This window comes from Coturnix japonica, chromosome Z, assembly GCF_001577835.2.
Source record: "Coturnix japonica isolate 7356 chromosome Z, Coturnix japonica 2.1, whole genome shotgun sequence".
NCBI lineage: Eukaryota > Metazoa > Chordata > Aves > Galliformes > Phasianidae > Coturnix > Coturnix japonica.
Genome location: NC_029547.1, coordinates 64246623 through 64269215, shown reverse-complemented (window position 1 = coordinate 64269215; position 22593 = coordinate 64246623). Strand labels below are relative to the sequence as shown.

The window sequence follows — 22593 nt, the reverse complement described above, 5'->3', positions numbered from 1 at the left end:
TAGAATGAATAATGGTATTGAAAAGTCAACTAGAGAAAAGTGAAAAATAAATTACAATGTTGTAAAACATTCGCCAGCAACTGCAGGCAGTGCACAGTACAGAATAAAATACTCTTACCATTTCAGGATGCGAAGAGACTGTTTTGGACTTCGAGGTTGTTGTCTCGTGCTGGTACAGCTATTACGTTTTGTATCTGATCAGCAACATACATTTTACACATGCTGCTTTTTTGCTTTTCTTGATCTCAGTATTAAAACCCTCATACGTTGTATATAATTTACGTATTGCTCTTAATGGTTCCATATTGTGTTAGCTTGTCTAGGCCTGAGGAACACTGCTTCTATCAAAATATTTCTAAAAACACGATTTGCTATTAAAAATAATTTGGTAAGGCTTGAACCTAAGTTGTCTTTTCCATAAACTTAGCATGCATTCTGCCTTTAATTCCATTTTTCTTAGCGCTCACTCTCCTTCATGTGTGTTTACTATGTGCACTCCATGGTTCTTTGCACAAACGTGCATCCAGCAAGAAATCAGATGCAGGCTTTGTCGTGTGGTTTGCTGTGTAGCTCTTCTTTCTTCTAAACCAAAGAAGAAATTACAACATGTCAGCTTGTTATTTATCTTTTTTTTTTTTTACAAGTTTGCTTGTTAGCAATCAGAATGTGCTACAGTCGCGTCCACAGTTTGTGAAGGGATTTTTGGGGAATTGGCAAACTTCTCTTACTATTTAAGCAAATTTTTGTTAAAAAGAATCAAACTTGTTTTCAATCAAGTGCAGATTGTTCAGTTATATACAGCCACTGAAGTGTGAAAGGATATTTCTTCTACAAAATCTCCCAAATTAGGCAGTGCAGTTTAAATGTTCCTCAGATGTCTGTTTCAGAATGAAGACACAAGAAGTAAACCAGCATTAGTATCTGTTGTTTATCTGAAGCAAACATCAGAAGGCTGCGTTTAAAGAAAAGATTGAGTAAAGAAAGCTTTCTTTTTTTCTTCTTTTTTTTTTAATGAACAGGCAGTATGTGATGAGAGATGAGATATTACAGAAGCAGATACAAAGCCCTGCAGGTTTCTCTTTTGGACAAAAAAATTGACTGGGGATATTTTTGTTCTGTTGTATGGAAATCAGTCCTATGATGGCAGCAGAATTAAATATTCTCCCTGTGCTCATTTAGCTGCAGATTGGCCCTTTTGGGACTTTATGCAAGTACAGGGATAAAATCAAACTCTTTGGAGTTTTGAAGGCTTCTTTTCCTTTGTGTCCAAGATAATGAAAAAGTAAATCAGGGGTCAACAAACACATATTTCAGTTATTTTACAAAACAATACGGATTTCAGGGAGTGAATCATCTGAAGGCATTTCACTTCTTAAGAGCTTCGCAAAGGAGGTAATTTGCAAAAGTGACCAGCTGTGTCTTTTCTAGGAGTCTCTTGTGCTTCTGAAACTTGCTCTGTTTTAATATATCCAGTGATAACGTGCTCAAAAGTGGCTTCTGATTTTGGGTGCATCATTCTTCAGGTAACAAGAGTCTAGAACTAAGTGAGTTCTTAGGCTGCTTATTAATTTATTTTTGTTACATCACTAAGTCATACAGTTCCTTCACAACTCTTGTGATCTTTGTTATGAAATTGGTGCTGAGTTTTGGCCCCGGTACTTTGATGAGAAGCCTCTTCCAGGCTTCATTGTCATTATATTTAGGACCTTTGTTTGAATGTGAGCTGAATATTTGGCTAAGTCATGTCCATTTGGTTAAGTTCCAGTGTTCTTTTAGCCTAACAGCTTTATGTCCTTCTAGTGCCTAAACTGCTGGTGTATTTATGCTTTAAGTAACTTGAGTCTGAAAGAATGTGGAGAGTTGATACAAACCACCTGCAAGCACCTAAATCATTAATTGATTTCTCCCTGTTTTTGTGTCTGATACCTTTCTGTACATTTGTGTGTAGAATGCAAGAATGCAACGTTTGGTCATACTGCATGAGAGGTGTGGTGATTGGGTGATTGGTGCTCCTTGGTATATGCATTCCCTTTCATTTTCTGGATGCACTGCACAGCTTCATGCTTGGGGATATGGAAGAGTAAGTACAGGATTTCTCAGCTCTGTGGGCAAGAGATTTACACAGACTGTGAGGGTGGACTTTCTAAACATCTGAAGCAATAGGCTTCTGAACAGGTACTTGACACAGTGGTAAAATTGCTTCACTTTTCAGACAATACTACATTTTCCAACTAGGATGATGTCCATGTCATCAGCAGAGATTGCTATTTGTTCAATTCCTTTTATTTGGATGAATCTCTGAGCAGATGCATTATGCATGAGCTCTGCAGACGTGCTATGAAATCATAACGAGTCCAAATGTTGAGCTGTTCTTTCTAGCACAAGTGCCAGTAAACGTGTGGAGTTGCCAAGTGGTAAACTACTTCTTTACACGAGGACTAAAGCAATGCGTGCAGTCTGCAGGTTTCTTTCTTTACCACTGCTGAGAAAAATGAAACAAACAAACAAACAGAAACAACAAGAAAACACCCGGAGCTGCCAAGGAAGAGAAGTTTAAGAGCAGAGATGGTCTCTGCAAGTCTGTGTTTAGGACCGCGACATAGACAGCTGAGATGTAACAAGATCTTCAGCTGGAACCCTGTTGAATTTTGTAAGCCTAACAGGGTGAATTTAGGGAACTGTTACTGCTAACATAAACAAGCGTGTAAGTATAGATACTATTTCTGAAAATGCTGTAGAAGTTGCTGGGAGAGGGAAAATCACTTTCAGCATCCTCAGGTGTATTTACCTGTATGTAGGCGTATGTCAGATACATTCCTTTATTTGAAAGGTTTGTTGTTAGTTTGAGTGATGTCAGTTGGAGTGATGTTCATAATGCTGCAGATTGAAATTGGAATCCTATTAAAGTCTATGAAAATGGTTTTTTTCCTAATTAATTGCACTTTTTCACATACCTTTAGTACTGCACATAATATTACTTCTGACAGTGAAAAAGATGAGACCCTCAAAATAACAAAATAGATCTGTATTTAAACAGCTAACACATTTGGATGATTAAGAGTTATTCTTTGCTGTGGCTCATTCAGTTCTGGGGTGGGCCGGTGACAGTGCTTTATTCCCTTTGTAACAGTTAGACAAAGCTAAGCAGTGATGAGGATGTAACATCTGCAACTCACCAAACAATTCAATGTTCTTCATGCACCGCAGAAGTTTACTTCTTTTACCTATTCTACACTGAGTGATAATGAATAATATTAATTGATTATTCAGCTTTACCACTTGGAATTGTGCAGGTCTAACCATTAGCTTGTGCATAGAAGTCAGCTGTTTGTTTAACACGTTCTCTCACACAGCCGACAACTGTTGCATTGGAGGTCATTATCAGATTTGACTGGATCGGAATTGCCTTTAGATAAATCTAATATGATGGCACCTCAAGACATACAGTCCTTTGAAGTGTATATAGACGTGTTGATGTGGAGTCTTTTTCTGGGGCAGGCTTCTGGGGGGTTTCTATAGTAGAGCATCAGACCATGTTTCTATGAAATAAGAGATGAAACAGATGCACTGAAGTGATAATATTGCAGAGAGGTTTGGCACAAGAAAGGAAGAATGTTTTGCTATGTAAGCAAGGAGAAGGGATTTTGCAGAAAAGAGAAAGAAATAAATTACATTGTTTTTGCAGTCTGATTTTCAGTAGTTAGTCCTGCTGCTACTTAGATGTGTTATCTTTTGGTTAAAAAGGAGTTTTTCAGATTTGGGAATGAAAAATGAAAAAATGAATATGTTTGGGAAAAAAAAATAAGAAAATTATGGGTGATGAAAGGTGGTATAACCATTAAACAGAAGCTCAGTATGGTCTCCTCAATTAGATAACAATGACAGTCAATGGATGGAGGGAAGACACAGATCAGAATACTTTGTTGTTCCTTCTGTTTGTTCCATACTTACTGGTGTTTCATCCATTGCATGATTTGCTTTGAGTTAGTCAGGTTCTTTGGTAGATATAAACTGGGCCAGTTAAATCTATTACGTTAATTCTAAACAAAACTTATCATGACAAGTTAATATTTCCACCAGATTAGTTTTATCGGTAATACAGATGCATGTGCAGAGATTCTTTCTGTAATGCATTTAGATAAAATAATAATAATAATAATAATAATAATAATAATAATAATAATAATAATAATAAGAAGAAGAAGAAGAAGAAGAAGAAGAACAACAACAACAACAACAACAACAACAACAATAATAATTTCCTAAAACCAGTGAAGTTTCTAGAGCTTCTGGATACTTTCATGTTTGATGAGAATTTTTTAAGGAGAATTTGATTGTGTCATTGCTGTCTCCTTGAGCCAGGAGTGGAGTCTAGGATGAAATATGCCCATGTTTTCCATAACCTTTGATCCTGTGGTATTGCTTCCTTCTCTAAGGTCGTATCCCTGAGTTCCTTGGCAACATTGGAGATTCTCAAGGGGGATGCTCAAGTTCTCTATAAAGTCCTCTGTAACACAGGAAGTTGCATCTTATGTCCCGAGTCTCCTCAATCATCTTTTCCCATTTAATTTATTTTTCTTGCTCCTGTCACTTCTTGGGTAAAGAGAAATGCAGGTAACTGCTTTTAAAATAACACCACTTATTTGCATTCTTGTGTCTTCATAAAATATTTGCACCGCTGTTGCCATAAAAGTAGTTTGGGACAAAAGGTTTGCATGTTGAGAAAATGCATGTTGTCAGTCATCTAGCTGTACAGACACGTGACCTCCTCATGTTAAGACCAGCATTCTGATTCCATGCTAATCACCTAATTGTTATTAATATATGCTGCTTGTTTCTGACCTGTTTTGTTTAGAATGCACATTGGTTTTAGTGTGCATGACATTTAAGGGTTATGGATTAAAAAATTAATTTTTCTAAAATAAAAAATACCTCATACATTTTTAATAGGGGTTACAAAAGAGCTACTCTGTATTTTCCCTCTAGCAAGATGGTACAGTATTGAATTAAGTGTTAGTACTTCTGTGGCTGTGTAAGATTTAATATTCTGGGCAAAGATATTAATTGTCTTTTGAAGTGGACAGCTGGGTTTCCTTAAAATTGTTTGTAAATTAATTAGGAATTTTGAAAAATGAATGATCTCTTAAAATGAGATTTCAGAATTCTAATTCTTTAATATAAATATTTTTATGTTGTATATATGTATTTTTTTCAGAGGTATGTATGAAGATACAGAAGAAAACATTACTTTGTGATCTGTACATTTTCTTTTGGAATGAGAGTCTTGATAGTGTAGAAATTCAGATCTTAATCTATTAAGTAAAAAGAATCGCACCTGACCTCAAAAATAAATAAAAATATCCCAGCAGTCAAGCTGCTTCTCCTCTATTTGGACCAGTAGTGTTTAAGTGACACTGACAGTGGGGTTGGGTGCACCCCTAGAAGTCTGCAGACAACACCAAGCTGAGTAGTGCAGCTGATGCAGTAGAAGGAAGGGATGCCATCCAAGTCCAAGACTTAGCTGGAGAAATGGGCCCATAAGAACCTAATGAGATTCAACAAGGCCAAGTGCCAGGTGTTGCATTTGGGTTGCGGCATTCCCACATCTGTATACAGATGGGTAGATGGATGGATGGAGAGCTGCCTTGTAGAGAAGGGCAAAAACCTGACTGTGAGCTGGTCTTGCAGTCTGAAAAGCCAGCTGTATCCTAGGCTGTGCAAAAAGAAAGAAAGCAGGTGAAGGGAGGTAATTCCCCCCTACCTAGAGTACTGCATCTCAGTCTGGAGAAGAATGCAAGAAAGATGCAGAACAGTTGGGGTGAATCTGGAGGAGGGCCACAGAGGTGATCAGGGGGCTTGAACACCTCTCCCATGAGGAAGGGTTGAGGGAGCTGGCTGGAGATTGGAAGGTTCTTGGGGGACCTTATTAAAGCCATAATGGGAGCCGACAGGAAAGACAGAGATAGACTCTTCATCAGAGAGTGTAGTGGCAGGGCAAGGATTGCATGTTAGGAGGAAATTCTTTCTTCAGAGGGTAGTGAAACAGTGGAACAGATTGCTCAGACAAGCTGTGGGTGTGTGGATAGGTGGAAATTCAGGCAACCTGGTCTAATCAAAGGTGTTGCTGCTTACAGCAGTGGGGCTGCAGGGCAGTTGGAACTAGATGGTATTTAATGGCTCTTCCAAGCCAAGCCATTCTATAGTTCTGATTAAAAAGAACATAATTTGTGGATATGAAATTAGTTATGAGGCAACTTATAACTCTTACAGTCTCCTGAGCATTTTCAGAAATGCCATTTTTAAGACTGCAGTGTTCGATATTGAGAATCAAGAGGGAAATTGCCAGCAGAATGCAAGGCATCTTTCAGGGGAAGGAAGAACTGAATGTGGGAACCACCATTAGGTAAACAACAGACCTTACAGCCAGTCAAATATCATGCTGTGCCATTGGTGCACAAATCTGTGGACGATTGTAGAACATAACAGGTAAAATCTCAGAGATTTGGGGAAGTTTGAGTATATATATCTTTCATAGACTTTTTTTCCATCTACCTTTGTAGCAGTTTTAATCCACATTCTTTGCCCTGTCCACAGTCCTTGGGATCATGAACTGAACCAGGGCATGGTTGCTGCAGCTCAGACTGCCTCCAAGGTTAACTTTTTAATAAGCTCCTCTGTGTTTACGAGCATCAGATCCAGTAATATTTCACTTGAGGTTGGTCTGTTCAATACCTGCTCCAGGAAGTTATTCTTGATGGACACCAGAAGTCTCCTGGATTGCTTGCAGTTCACTGTGTTGTTTTCACAGCAGATGTTCCAGTAGTTGAAATCCCTCATCAAGGTGAGACCTTGCAAGCGCAGCACATCTGGAAGCATCCCATCTGAAGTCCAACTTCTTGTTTTATTGAAGATGCATCCTAGTAAGTCCCAGATTATGGAATCCAGAATGCTGGGCATGCCACCATCCACTTAGCCATTCATTGTACTGGACCCTTCTCCTCTTGCCCAGATCCCAGCCTCCAACCAGGAGGATCAAGGAGAACACTATCTGTACTCCTGATCTGTTCAACAACTTCCTAAGGGACAAAATTCGTTTTTTTGTTTTTTTGTTTGTTTTTTATATATTCTTTAATTTCTGTAGTTTCTAGCTGTTTTTTTACCCTAGAATCTGTTTTTTTTGTTGTTTTTTTTTTTTTTTTTTTTTTTTTTTTTTTTTTTTTTTTTTTTTTTTTTTCTTACAGCTGCCAGTATAATACTTAAGAAACATTTAGACAGACCATTATTGAAACTCAGGTACCACAGACTTGGAGTTCCAGGGTTTATGGCCAGACTGTCTTTTCATCTTGTCTCCTAGCTCACAGAGTGACAGCAGGGCTGATCAGCAGCCACTACTGTACTCTCTTGATCCTGATTTCTTTCTTTTTCAAGGTCTATATTGACATTTGGACAGATTTGTGTTAACAAACCGCTTTCTTTGTAATCCTCAGTCTTGGTTGATCCTCATGCATTTTGTAGTCTGTGAGACGGTGGCATGTGTAAACCACTGCGGTCAATAAAGAATTGAGAGGGTTTATGGCAAAGCAATATTATGTCCCAAAATTACTTCTGTATATTGTATTCTCAACTGCAGTCAGCCAACTGGAAGGAGTTTAAGAGCTGTTTGTAGTCAGCAACCAAGAAGCACTCAAAAAAAAAAAAAAACAACCCCAAAAAAAACCCACCAAAAAAACCCAGGGTTCTGGGATGTTATGAAGCAATCAGTGTAAATTGTCTTTCATTAATTTCCTTAGGTGATATGAATGATCCTAATCTTAATTGCGGTTTAAGCATAATTTAATTTTTCATTCTGTGAGTTTTGAATACGCACCTCTGTCAGTGTTTAATTTGTCTTGTTTTCTGAAAACATATTGCTTGTAAAATGCAGTAAAATTATACAGGATGGAACAAATACTAAGGAGATGATGCCATGCTGTCATTTAGCAGAATCATAGGAAATGAAGTACTTTCTAATAATGTTTATGATTACCATCAGAATAATGGTCTGTGAGACTCCTTCTGGTATGGCTTCAGAATGCTGAATGATTTTTCAGGGAGCTTTTTGGGTAAGAGCTTTCAGCAAAGTGATTTATAGATTCATTTTGATGCCGACCTTCACCTCTCCAGCTTCTTGTTTTGTTTCAGCCTCTTTGTTTCACTAAATGCTTGTTTGCAGATTGTGTTTTTAATTCATCTATAAGGAATTCGTGGTCAGTCAGTATCTGAAAAGGAAATCAGGTGTGATGGCATGGTTTTACTGTTTAGATTATGCCATGGCATCCAGGCATGATTTCACATAATCACTTTTTGCTAAGTGATTGCAATTCTGTCACCTTATATAGAACATATGCAACTAATACAGTAGTAATCTTCTTACTTGTATACTGTCTTTACTCTCAGAGAACAGACAATCCAACAACTTTCTTCCAGAAATTGTACATATTTGGATCCACTCCCTGCCAAAAATATTCAGAGAGACTCAATCCTCATGGATGGATGGAAAGTTTATTCCTCACCAAGTCTTTGACTAAGGGATAGTACTCATTTATTACCCAGAGTTACTCTCTATGTAAGATGAGCTCTATAAGGAGATAAGATCCATAAGCTCTAACAAGGTAAAACTACAGTCACCTGTTGTAGGGGTAAAATTTGGTGCTAATACTGTCACAAATAGAACTGCAATTAGATTCCCCACTCCTTGCCCTCTGTTTAAAAGTAAATAAATCACACATTCTTCTATTATCTTCCGTTATCTCTTCCATGTATTGCAGGTGATGTTGAATACCCTCCAGTTTGTGAACGTCTGGTGCTAGGGGTGTGCAGAACTGGACCCACTTTCTCAAATGAAATCCCATGAGTGCCAGGGCCATGACATCAGGGGTGGATGTTTGTGATATGGCAGTAGAGGCTGAACCTTCCCACCAGTGTTGCATTCCATGTTGTTGCCATGTGTCAGATGGCAGCAGAGAGGCAGTTTGACACAGTGGTGAGCAGAAGGAGGAAAGGTGTGAAGTTGAATATCTTCATGCAGGAAAAATGGCACCATTGACATTCATCAGAGCTTGTCAAATGTTGATGGAGACCACATCTCACAACACAACTGTGTTGTGTGCTCACAACACAGGTGTGAGCACAATGAGTCTGTCTATACAAAAAGTTGGAACAGTTCCTGGAGAAACACTGAAACATAGAACACTTTGTATTTTTACTCAAGTTCTGACTGATACAGAGGTGCAACTTGTTCAGTTGTTGCCCCAATTTGAAGTGGCAGGATGCGTTCTGACACTTTGTATCTTAATATCTCTGTAGATTTCTGCTATTGCAAAACCAGTGCCTCCAAAACTGAAGCAGGGCATCCATCAGCTCGAGAGCTGGATTAGCAGCAGTTAATTTAACTGTTGGAAATGTGTTTCCTTTAAAGACCCAGTGATCCCACCCTGCCTTTGCCTGACAAGGAGCTTTCTAGTTAGTTTATCTGCTTATTTGTAAGATAAACAAAACCAGTCCACGTAGAAGTGATTTCCCTGTGCAGTGGTGCATTAATCCTTTAAAAATAATGATTCCAAGCGTATTGGGCTATTTGTTCTCATTAAAGCAAGCGAAGAGCAAATTAGCTAATTCATTCCTCTGCATAGGGCTGTAGAATTCTTCCGTGTTCAGCAGTTGCTTTTTGCATTCTTGAAAACTTGTGGTGTCTCTGAGTTTGTATTTAACTGTTAATTCTTTTATTTACAAGTAGGACAGTAGAGATCCTCTTAATTTGCTTTTTCTGAAGAATGCTGTCACATTAGATTTATACAAAGTACCTGGCCAGGTGAGGCGATATGTGACTGGTTTGTCAATCTCTGGACAATTGCTCAAAGGAGAAGGTAAGTTTTTCTCTTTTAGGATAAACTTTGTTTGTAGGTGAAGGGTAAGCCACATGATCCAGTGTTTGTGTAAATTCCCAGTACCTGGAATTGGCAGAGCAGCAAAGCTTTGAATGTTTCAAGGCTTTGCTAAATCAGCTCAGCACTGTGACTCAAGCAGACACTGTAATTGTAAAGAGTCTATTCCACCACATGTATGATGTTGTAAACCAGCAAAGAGAGATGAAGGTGTGCAACTAGAAGAGATGCGGAAGCCCTATGGGAGATGCTTCATTTTGAAGTATTTGAGGGTGTAGATGATCTAATAAATGATGGAACGATTATCTCTCTCTTGCCCTCTCCTCCCCAGTAGATAAATATCAGTTTTGACTGCAGTATTGCAGTTCATCTGAATTTTCCATGTGCTGCTGCTCATGTGATAAAGTATAGTTGCTTTTAGGTGATAAGCTGTTGATACCTGACTGACAAAATAAGGGATCACTTACCTTCAAAACAACTTTTCAATGTGTTGTACTAAGTGAAGAGGAAGAATTTTAGCTTTTCAGTATTTGTTCTGTCTCCTGATGTATGCCCAAGGTGAACTTGAGCTAGTTCAGTCTCCTTACTTTCTCTATTTTCTTAGGAAAAATATGCAAAAAAATAGACAGTAGCTTTAGAGTAAAGAGCCTGTGAATGATGAAGAAGAAAGACAAATTATTTCGGTCTTAGTTGATGTAATTTTAATCTGGTCAGAGTATTTTAGCACAAGCACCACAGTTTTCTCTCACTGAATTAAGTCCTGTGTTAAGAAGAACATGTTTTTTATTAAAAACCGTCATTCTAGGGTAACCTGCATGAGCCATAATTCAATTGCATAGAGACATGATGAAAATAAAAAAGAATTTAATACCCTCTTTCAAATTGCTTATGTTAGCCAAAACTTTTTTCTTCCTTTCCTAAGAGGGTAGTTCTTCCTGTGTGTATATTAATATTCTGGCTTTGAAAGAAACCTTGGGTTAGTGGTTTGATTTCATCTTCAGTGTATGTGGAAACACTTACAAAGCACATGGACTACCTTCTATCCATAGTAGCCTGTCCAGCTTTTTTTGCAAGCAATAAGAGTTCACACACTGTATCAGCCTACTAATAATTTTTCAGAAACGTGATGAAGTGATGAAATTTGATTGCGTGAAATCCAAACAGCAAATTTTTGCTGCCTTAAACTACGTGTAAATCTTAGTGACAAACTGGAAAAGAGATTTTTTTGTGTGTGGATTTTTCTATGATGAAGTGTTCGTTTCCTTCTTGTTCAGTGGAACACCTTCCATTTTGGTCTGTTACGCTGCAGTGAAAAAAAAAAAAAAGAGCAAAACGTCGGTGCTTTTTATTTGTAGGCTGCTGTTAATGAAAAGCAAGTCTTGATTTTACAGCCATAATCAGAAGAGACTGTTCTGTTCTTATACGCAGGTTGTTCTGAAAGTAATGCCTCCAGTTGATTTCCATGTAAGTTACATTACAAAGAGCAGAATGAAAAATATTTGGTGGGTTGAATTCTTAGCTACAAAACACTGCTTATCAGGATAGTCACTGGCTGTGCACCTTTGACAGTGATGAACAACAGCCTGCAATGCCATCCTGAACACCACTTGTCCTTCATGTTGTTGTCCCTTCTGAACATGCCATCCACATCTACCCTGTGCTCACATCCTCTGCTTGATCTCTGTTAATGTCCAGCATGCACTGATGAATGTCAGTGGGTGAGATTTTATCTGCAGAGAGGAAAACCTCCACACCTTTGCTTCATCTGCATCTTCTATGTCAGACACCATTTTGTCAGACTGCCCTTCTACTGCCATCTGTCACGCAGCAGCAACATGGAATGGAATATTGGCAGGAAGGTTCAATTTCTACTGCCATACCACGAACACCTGCCTCTGATGTTATAGGCAAACATAATAAAACAGGAGGCATAACTTTTGGAGCAGCCCTTATATTGTTTCATATTGTAGCATATCATATATATGCACAGTGCACATGGGCTGCAGGGCACAGCCTGCTCCAGCATGGGTCTGTCCTGGGCTGCAGGGAACTTCTGCTCCATGCCTGGAGCACCTCCTGCATTGCCCTTGGTGCCTGCAGGGCTTATTCCTCTCGCATTCCTCACTGCAGTCTCCCAGCTGCTATTGTACAGTGGTCTTCCATTGCTCTCCCAGCACCTAGCATCACTTGCAGCTCAGTGCTGGTGATGGTGAGTCCCTGTTGGAGCCTCTGGACCTGGTCTGTCCTGAGACAGGGCAGTGCTGGGCTCTGCTCACAGAGGCAGTCTTGCTTCTTGCTCCTCTACCCTGTTTCTCAGAGTATAGTAAAAATACAAGCTGACTTCAAACACAAAAAATACATCACTTTCAAGCAGTGCCATTCTCTGAGAGGTCAGTTTGTGATCCCCTGGAGGATGAGGCTAGTAGTTAGCATCGCCTGCCCTGCATGGCTTTCCTCCCCAGTCAGCAGCTGAGGTTTCTGTGCTGCCCACAACAAGAATGGCTGGGAGATCAGAGCCCTGCTTGCTGACAGCCACAAATGTGCTTTTAGCAGAACAGCAACAACAGAAAGTGTTTTATCTTTATCTTGCTACCTAACAAAATCCATATTACTGATAGTCTAACTGACCCATCCTGTACAAAAGAATTAATGTACAAATTGTGTAACATTGACATTTTGATGGTATTTAAGCAGGCTTTTTGGGAAGGGTATTTTCACATCAGTTGAGCTGATTTCACATGAATCTGTGTTTTCTTAAATATTCCTTCTCGCTGCCGGTTTCTTTTATCTGGCCTCTTTTCATGTTCCTCAGTACAAATAATAGATTTTCTGGTGGTGAAGAAAGGCTTTTGTGGTAAAACAATGCAGCACTGCAGTATCTTGTTGAACCGGGTAGGCTTAGGAGCTGACACTACTAAAAGATAGCAGCTTCCGCCATTCGTCTAAAGCCTTCTGAGATGATCCTCAGCTGAATGGTTTATACCATATAAAATCTCTCTCAGAGCAGTTGCTTTAGATGCGGATAGAGACCACAATAATCTCAGCTTCCTGTCATGGACACTGACTTTATTGTGGGTTTTGCTGCAGACCTATGGGGCAGCTCACTGAGCAGTTTGGATCACAGTGTGAGCTTTCACTAAGTCCAGCTTATTTCATATCCAACATTAGAAGCGTGTCTGTTATGAACATGAGAGTTTAGTACCTCTGTGTTAATCATGCCAGCTACGAGCAAGCAGCTCAGTCTGCAGTGTAGAGCTGCTCTCCTTGATGTAGAAGTTTTGTCTGCCATGTATCTATATATCATCAGGTATCTTGATCTGCAGTTGATGCTCCAAGGCTGATCTTCATCATCCTCAAATACTTATCCAGGTTGCAGCTGTCATTTTTTGAGTCTCTAATGCTCAGATGGTAATGCTAGACTAGCATTGCATTTAATATTTACTCATGAACATATGTTTATATGCCTTTAGTTCTATGGTAAGTTACGCCACAAAACAATAGAGCAAATAATTTAATTTCTTCTCAGGAATAAAAAGAGATAGTGGTGAAAGCTGAGTTCTGAATAAATAAGAGAGTTCTATTCCGATTGTTCCAAACTTCGTACTGTATTAGCAGTATGCAGCAGTGTGTCTTTCCAAAGGCTGTTTTTCCCATTAGTGGAAGAAAATAGCAATTTTAAAATACATCTTTTCTTGGATGTTATATTTGGCAAATGTACCTACATATGTTCCTCTTGAATCCTGAAATTACAGTGATACATTTGTGCAAACAGATGCTTTATGCTGCTAGTGATTAATCCTGGGTGAGGACTAGTGTACACTGTAGACATACATATGATCTCCAAAAAAGGGAAAAACGTCTGAGGGGTATATATGAAATACGGAGCAGAAAGAAGGAAGTCAAACTTTCCACAGATCTTCTGTGAGCCATTTTTCATTCCTAGAACAGAAAGGGATGTACCAGGAAAAAGGCCTGTTGTGATGAGATTGCGCTGACGCACGTAACGCCTGTTTTCTCCCAAGTATGTTTTTGTTTACTCTGATGTTTTAGTAGAAGGTTTTTTTTTCAGAGGAATTTCATATAATCTTTGTGTAGAAATGACAACTCCGCAAGCATAAATTTTTAGTCCAAAGAGATTTTCCACATAGAAGTATTCTAAAAAGTGGCCAACATAACAACATATTGTTAATAGGAATGTGAATTCCTATACATTTAAGATGAAGTAGCACTTTGCCTGGATACAGCTGTTTGGAAGAAGAAAGCTTCCTGTAAGTGCAAACAAGTGACAGTTCTTGTTGCTATTTAGATTTATGAAAGGTATTCTGCAGGTCTCCACATTCCTGCTGTTCATTACTGGTCTGTGCAATGCATTTATTCCAGGTGCTTTCCATGAATTCTTGTGTTCTTGTGTCTGCTGGAGTAAGTTCATTTGTCTGTATTTCTCCAAACCAACCATTTCCAGTAATGCTTAATGAGATCTCAGGAATCAGCATAGAACTTCATGTGGGGAGATTAGAAAGACATTGAGGAGGGAGGGAGAGACATCCTTATGGTGCTGCTGATTTTGGTCTTCATGAACACCACAAGGAATCTTGTTTGAAAAGGAAATACCACTTTAAAAAGGAGAACACTGTATGTACATGGACTAAATGTTGAAGAGAGTTGGTTAGTATGAAGGATGCTCTGTTTTGTAGCAGTTACACACTGAGACTTGAAAATGCATGTAATTCAATAAGGCATGTTTTTCTTTCTCTGCAACTGACATTGCAGATGAAAATAAGCTTGGAATAAGAATAAAGTTTGAAGTTCACATTTATTTATCTTTTTAACGATTGTGAAGGAAGTGCAATTTTGAAAACATAAGCTGGTGTTTAACTTCCAGTATTCTGCTGTATCCCTTAGCTAAATTACATCCATTTATTGTTGTAGGGTGTGAAGTTGTTTTAATTGCTGTTTCTTGTGTGCGGAAAGTTAAGGACTGGGTGTGCTTTCAGGTCTGTTTTAACACATCTGCTTTTCTCACCTTGCTACAGTTCATCTTTCTGACTGAGCAGCATAAGCTAGCTGATAAATTCTGTGAGATACATCTCATGACCCTCTTTCCATCTGTATGTGCCTGAGCAAACGCTTCATTCTCCGGAGTACAAGAAAATTTAAAGGAATTCTGAACTAATGCAGCTCAGACACTGATATGTCCACAGGGAAACGTGGACTGCTAGGAATCAACAGGGGTGCATATGCGTATGAATTTGGCTGTAAAATGCTTAGTTGAATTGTCTATCTTCTTCTGTTGCATCTGGGACATTAAGGATGTCTAATGAAAATGAATTGGACAATGAAAAGCAAATATGAAAGTATTAATCTGCTGAACATGGCTTGTAAGTGGCCCAAGATAGTACTGAAGGCTGTATTAGATATGGAGATGGGGATGTGTGTTGCTTCAGCTTGCTACTGTTAACAAACTTGAATGTACTGTCATTTTTTTTACGTGTGCTTGGTGAGAGAGCATTATCCTTGTCAGTAGACATTTAGATGTACACCAACCTGTCCCTCCATCTGTTTGCTTTGGAATGCTTGGCATTTGTTTTTCAGTGCAGTAAAAGTAGTCATAACTTTGCAATTGAGAACTATGATAGCAGTATCAGTTTTTCACCTTCCAGTTAGCTTCCAAACTAGAAGTTTGCCTTTTATTTATAACTCCTAATGCCTTGCTGCATGTATGTGCATGAGGTGGGAGAATTAAGTGTGTAGGGTATGTCTGGGCAATAAAAAAGGCTACAAAACACTGTCATTAGTAAAAAGACCTTTTGGAGTGTTACATTAAAATAGAAGTATTTAGATCATTAGATTTAAAAAGCAAGTAAATGAACAAAGCAAAAAACCCACACTTTGATTTTAACCAGGCCTTTGCCTCTGTTTTCTGAGATATTCTAGGGAAAGCTGTTTTTGCAAGGTTTGCACTGTAACATTTTGCATCAAGAAACTATTCATGTTTAACATAAGTTGTTAGCCACGGCAGTGTGAAATTGGAGTGTCTGTTGTACATCTCACATACTTCAATTGTCATCATTTTGTGCTGGTGATTATTTTCAGCTAAAAATTTACCTAATGGTTTGGCAGTGGTTGTAAGTTAAGCGTGTATTAAACAGTAGATTAATGTTGGATGGGAATAGGAAGTTTTGATCTTGCTTTTCTTTCTGTCTCCACTGAGGCCTCTCACCCCTTTATCCTCCCTGTACTTGACAAGGAGACTTGGTTTTGGTTTTTCTGTGAATATAACAGTGACTTCGTTTAGCTGAGTCTGCAGATCAACTAACTCGTTAGCTGTGCTACTTGAGAATGTTGCTCCAGTGCTGTCCCTACACCACTGTTCTTGGTTACTGAATCAGACAAAAAGCCTATCTCCACATTGTCCAAAGAATTAACAATTAGCATTTAAGTTCTTTTTTTATTTTATTTAAGATAAAATAAGCATCTCTCCTTAAGTATGTTTCTCTGATGCAATGAAGCTGACATCTTCAGGAGTAAAACTCAAAACTAGGAGACGAGACTTTTAGTGCCGCAAGGTTTGGGATGCAATGTGTTAGAGTTGCTGGGAGTGACAGTAGGAATAAACTCTGCTTCTTTCACACTAAGTTATTAGCAAAAATAAAATGAGAAGGCAGAAATGAGGGAAAAAGTAGAGTGAAAGTGATGAGTAAAGGCGCAGGGGAATACAGAAATTTATCAGGAAAGAATAAAAGTGAATGATATACTTGATAGAAAAATAAGTTAGACATCCCGGAAATTATAGTTTTCTTATGTATATTCTGGGAAACACGTACTAGGTCAGACACAGAATCTGAAAACCTGCATATTTAGATAAAAGAAGGCAGCTTAACTACAGCTTTCATAAATAGGTTGAGACTCGTCTGCACACAGAGACATTTAATTAAGTCAGTAAAGTCAAAGTGATGTTTTTATCTTACATTTTAGTTATGGATGAAAAAAACAATAGCATTTGGCAGTTTTGTATCCTTATCTGAGCAGAATTGCTTGAGGTAGATTAGGAATGTGCCTATGTTAAGTTCCTTAGCAATATCCTAGATACGTAATCATTTTGAGCACATACTTCTAAAAAAGTACAGAAATGCATTGAAAGCCAGTCCTGAAGCTAGGTGGAATTAAACTGAATTACTGAAACATGGTGGGACTGCTCCCATGACTGGAGTGCTGTGATGGATGGTTATAAGCTCTTCAGAAGGGATAAAGGAGGAAAGAAGGGTGGTGGTGTAGCCCTTTATATTAAGGATTGTTTTGATGTTGAAGAGCTTGGGGTTGGGAATGATAAAGTTGAGCAACTGTGGGTAAGGATCAGGGGGAAGGCCTGTGGGGTGACATCTTGGTGGGGGTCCGTTACAGTCCTCCTAATCAGGATGAAGAGATGGACTTCCCTGGTGTATGTTGGCAATATAATATGGCACAGAGGAAGCAGTCCAAGAGGTTTCTAGAGTGTGTGGAAGGTTGTTTACTTACGCAGCTGGTATGAGAGCCTACCAGGGGCGGTGCCCTGCTAGACCTGCTCTTCATTGACATTGAAGAACTGGTGAGTGATGTGAAGGTTGGGCAAATGTTAGATGAGGAGGTGATCCGAGAAGCTAGTGCAGCTAGCTCAGCTTCACCATGGGCAGATCATGCCTGACCAATCTGTTGGTGTGCTATGATGAAGTGATGGCATTGGTCGAAGGAAGGGCCACTGATGTTGTCTGCTTGGACTTGTGCAAGGCCTTTGACGTGGTCCTGTACCACATCCTTATATCAAAATTGCCAGAGTTATTGTCAGTGAATATATGTTCAAGGAGAGGCCAGTCACGAGTGGTGTGTGCCAGAGGTCTGTTTTGGGACCAGTGCTCTTCAGTGTTTTTATCAGTGGAACTGAGTGTATCCTCCACAACTTTACTGATGACACCTTACTGTGTGATGCTTTTGTCGCAACAGAAAGAAGGAACACCATCCAGACTACAAAATGTGGTCCCATGAGAATGCAGGGAGGTTCAGGAAGGCCAAGATGTTGTGTTTGGGTCATGGCAATCCCAGATCTGTGGTATGCTGGTTTTGTGGTATGAGTAAAAACTTCTAACAAAGTAACAATGATCTTTTGACACTTCCTTGAGGGATTAATGCTAGTAAGAAATACATGTTTTGAATAGAACTGTTTCAGCTGTTGCCACACTTCAGCACCGTGCTTTGTGAAATTTTTACATACAGAAACAGTTCTATTTTAGCAGAGAATTAGGTTCATATGCATCATATGTCTTGTAAAATACTGCTATACCCTCTCTCCCATTGACCCACTCCAAACTCAGAAACAGGCTACCAAAAAATGACAGACTGCCTGTTTTCATTTGGATCTCCTCAGACGTTCCCCTGCCACAATGAAATGTGAGTTTTGTTTTGTTCATCAGACTGTGACTGTTAAATAATAAGGGGAGAGATCATAGTCTGCTTGCATGCCTACTGATTGCTTTTGCAGTTTCAAAGTAACCTGAATTAAAACGATACACTTCTTTTGTTTGCCTGCTCTAACTGGTAGCTTACACCAGTTAAGTGTGCTTAGAAAAATATATGAAAGACAAGCTTTTCAATGTATTTCATAATGTATGAGAAGTTGATCTTGCTTGCTGGTGTAAGGTAGAACCAGAAGATGTCAGTCTTGGTGGATACATGGAGCTTGGGGAAACAAGATCTAGTGGGTCATGCTGTGCTTGGGTGAAGTGTCACACACACAGCCTGCCCGTGCAGGAGTTGTACTGAAATCTAGCAGCAATCTGCCAGAAGCTATGCAGGAGATAACCACGGCTTGATGGATTGGAACTGATGAACTTTTAAGATATATATATTTCTTTTATCACGAACCTTCTCTTTTCAGTTTTACATCCATTCAAATACCAGAATCCTTCAGGAGCTTCAAATGCCAAAAACTCAGACTATTTGCTATTCATGTGTTTTCTCTTTTTCCCTCTCCCCCCTTTCCTTTCTGAAGAAACCACTTGTTTGCTTTCTCTTTGTTTCTTAGCTGGTAGAATGAGTTTAAAAATGCTTTTACTTCCCTGTCACTGCATTATGCCTCTTGGAGGGAGAATCAGCTGGAATCATGGCAAAGGGAACTGCTGTTCTAGTAGTTTTATTTTGTATTCACCATACCATTCCCAGAATTGCATTGTTCTTTCCCAGAGGGCGAAGACTGGTCTCTCATGCAAATCACTGGTCCTTTTCTAGGCTTTTGTAGCCTTCCTGAAATTGTTGGAAAGGATCCTTCTTTCTGCAGAGCGAGGAGAAGGAATTGCACCAGACAGGCTGGCCCCAGTCATTTTATCCCTTTCCTGTGTCTTATAGTTTGTTTTTGGAACGGGCACCAGACAGTACCTATCCTGCGTTCCCAGGGCTTCTGCTGCTTTTGTGAGTTTGAGGAGCCAAATTCATCAGCTTTATTTGACTTGAGACTCGCATCGCTGTTAGAGTGTACAGAATCTGGCCCACAGCCTTGCCCGTATGCGAAACTGTCTTTGCTGATTGAAGCAGAGTTGTTGAATAAGCATTTTTCTAATCATTTAAGTGGTACATTAGGTTGGTACGAGTTCAGCTAAATTAGTGGGTGTACGTTTTTCCAACTAATGATATATTGAGAGCAGACAGGTCCACAAATTCAGTTTTTCACAGATCCTTGTTAGTATTAATAGAAGCGCAACTGTGATCCTTAGAAATGCCTCCAAGCAATGGAAAGTCTAGCAACAACACAGACAATGTGCAGTAATACTTACACATGTATTTTAAAAGAAGGAAAGTGACAAAGCAAACTAGAAACAGGCTAGAAACAGCCTGGATGAAATGGTACTATGATTGAAAGTAGCAAGCATTAAACTACCTATTTCACGCAAGCAAGTTAAGCAGGATAGAGGCTTTAATTTAACCCCCACTTCTGCAGGCATCAGCACATGCATGCTTATTATTACTGCCATCTGTTTTATTCACAGTCATTTCTATCAGCTGTGATATTTTGCTTTTTTTTTTTTTTACTGTTTCAGGACTGCTTTGAAGCTATTGTGTTAATTGTTAACTTTGGCTGAATCTGAGTGTAGCAATATCAGCATACTAAGATTGTAACTGTTAGACTGTTAGATTAATGAATGTAAGTTATTATTAACTCTGTGCCTAATGCACAGTATGTTAGTAGCTGTGCAAGTTCAATCAAATACACCACAGATTTTTCATGATGTTATTTACCAGATCTTAGATGGACTGCTGAGCAAGATGAATATAATCCTTCATTTTTATCTGTGACTTACAAATTAGGTAACAAAATCATTTTAAACGGATATTTTATTATTATTCTTTGCAGCAGGAGAACAGATTTACCCATGGACTTGAATTCATCACTAAAATGGAATATGTGTCTTTGAAGGATGTTGTAGAGAGTGGAAGGAAAATTAACTGTTGCAACCATTGTCTTTCATATGGCTTAAACCCACACTAGGCTTAATGAATTTCAAAGGAAAACAAAAATGCTTATTCTTTCCTTTCTTTTCTTTTTCCTTTGCAGAACCTGAAGAAAGTGTTTGTGGAATTTAGTCACCAGGAGCTGTTTGAGTTCTATAACAAGGTCTGTAGATTTTACAATACTGTAGTTCCTTTGTAAACACCTTATGCTGCTCAGCAGGAAGTATTGCCTATATGAATTAAGTCTAATGAAACTGGAAGGAAAGTGGATCCAATTTTAATTAAAGCTGTTGGATTTGTTTGATCACAGAAAGTATTTTCAAGAAAACTCCATGCATTCAAATTTGAAGTAGGCAGGTGCTGGAGTCATTGTAATCATACCTGGTGGCTAGGTCTAGAGGAGCAGCTGATGATTAACAACAAGGAGCTCTATGGAAGGAGCATCTTTGTGCTGTGTTGAAATGCCAGGCTTATCATCCAGTCAAAATAAACTCTTATTGTTCTTTTACCTTATTATTATGCGTTGGAAATTCTCAGCAAAACATCTGTGCATGTAAAAAAGGCAGTATTTAGACAACTGTTTCTTTAAAATTTGAATATTTAAGCTGCAGCAATGCATTCTAATAACTTCATGTAAAAACAAACATTCATGAGTACAAGTCTTCTTTGTTGCATTATGATTAGATTTAGTATGCAGAGTTGAAGACATTGGGATATATATATATTTCTGTTTGTTTGCATGTTTCTAAATAATATCGTATATGAATAGAGGGTTGGTTTTTTTTCCCCCTTTTTGTTCCTTTAAATAGCTGGAAACTATACAGGCACAGCTGGATTCCCTTACGTGATGTTTCTGAAGACTTATTTCTCCACCACACTCCTGCCACCTCATTATTTTGAATTGAAGATAGATTGCCAAGCTGTGTTTACTGAAGGATTCAGCGGATTGCTTCCTGTAAAATTATATGGCTTATCTCCTTTTAAAGCGGTAACATTAGCCGAGATAAATCATTGTTAAGATTGTAATGGACATTCTTTTGTTTTCTGAGCAATTATAAAAAGTGGCTTTACTTACAGAAGAAAGAAGAGAATGCTGCCCTGTCTCACAGTTCTGCTGTTGTTCGTTGTTTGGTTGGTTGTTCTTTTTCTCTCTTAGATGTGATACAAAACAAAAACAAGAACTATTTTTTACACATAAAAACAATGTAAAACTTTGGTAGTAACGGTAGTAAGAAAGTACACAGCTGATAAAATCTCTGTCCTTTTGAACTGTTATTCTCACAGGAGGTAATGCTTACTGCAACTTTGTGAAAATAAATGTTAAATCTACAAATGGATTGTGATCGTCCTGCTTTAATTTTATTATCTCTGTTAATTTTAATCGACAGTTTCTAAATAATTGATTATGTCACTGATTTCAGAGTTTGCTTTCGACGCTGAGAGTAAATACAGCTTCTTAGCACTGCATGTATGACAGTGAATAAGTAAGTAAAGTGTAAGTGGGAAGAGAAAGCTTGGAATATGTAATGAAGAACACTAAAATAGTCTTACAACTGTATTTCTGAGCAATTTGTTCATCCTTCCCGATGGTGCTCACCACTGATTTTACAGGTAACAGGAAGAAATAAAGTACGTTTACTTAAAGGCCAAGTTAGTCATTTTTCTACACATTAGTTCCAGATGAATAGAAGTTAACAAACAGGATGAGAAGGTGAAAGTCATCTTAGTTCTTGTTTGTTGCCAGCCATTGATGGGCTGCTCCAATGCCTCACCTTGGTAATAGGAGCAGAATGTGACTCTTCTGACTCACAAAAGGTGAATGGAAGAGTAAGTCTTCACTATTAGCATGTCTCTTTTTCTCCTTGAGGGATTTTCGGTTGCTTTTCCAGGGCTGTTTGGAGCATTTTGTGTTGCTCTGTTAAGAAATTCTGCTGCTTCTTTAAAATACTGGAGGTAAAGACATTAACAAACTGTGTGTGAGTGAAAGGCACCAAAGAGAAAAAGAGGTTTGACATGGTTCTTAGTGGAAATACCATATGAAACTGTGCCGTTCTTGTCAGGTAATGGTGTTACTCTATTGGAAAGAAGAAATGAGTCATCACTGCACAGTGACCTGTACATTTTATGAACTTGGCTGCCAAACTGCCTAATCTTCTAGGGATATAACACTCCCACTCACAGACAGCTCATCCTC

At 38.7% G+C, this 22593-nt stretch overlaps 1 protein-coding gene across 2 annotated transcripts in view; it reads left to right on the top strand.

Annotated features, from left to right (window-relative positions):
• Positions 1 to 21736, top strand: part of COMMD10 (COMM domain containing 10) — an 80376-nt gene extending 58640 nt beyond the window's left edge. Inside the window, exons 6-7 of one of the 2 annotated variants that reach the window (XM_015850003.2) lie at positions 20503 to 20562; positions 21209 to 21736. In XM_015850003.2, the coding sequence (XP_015705489.2) occupies positions 20503 to 20562; positions 21209 to 21247 (99 nt within the window). In that variant the 3' untranslated portion in view covers positions 21248 to 21736. Of the gene's footprint in view, positions 1 to 4436; positions 4609 to 20502; positions 20563 to 21208 lie in introns of those variants that run through there. The other variant, XM_032441555.1, reaches the window with a different exon arrangement.
• Positions 21737 to 22593: the final 857 nt, after the last annotated feature.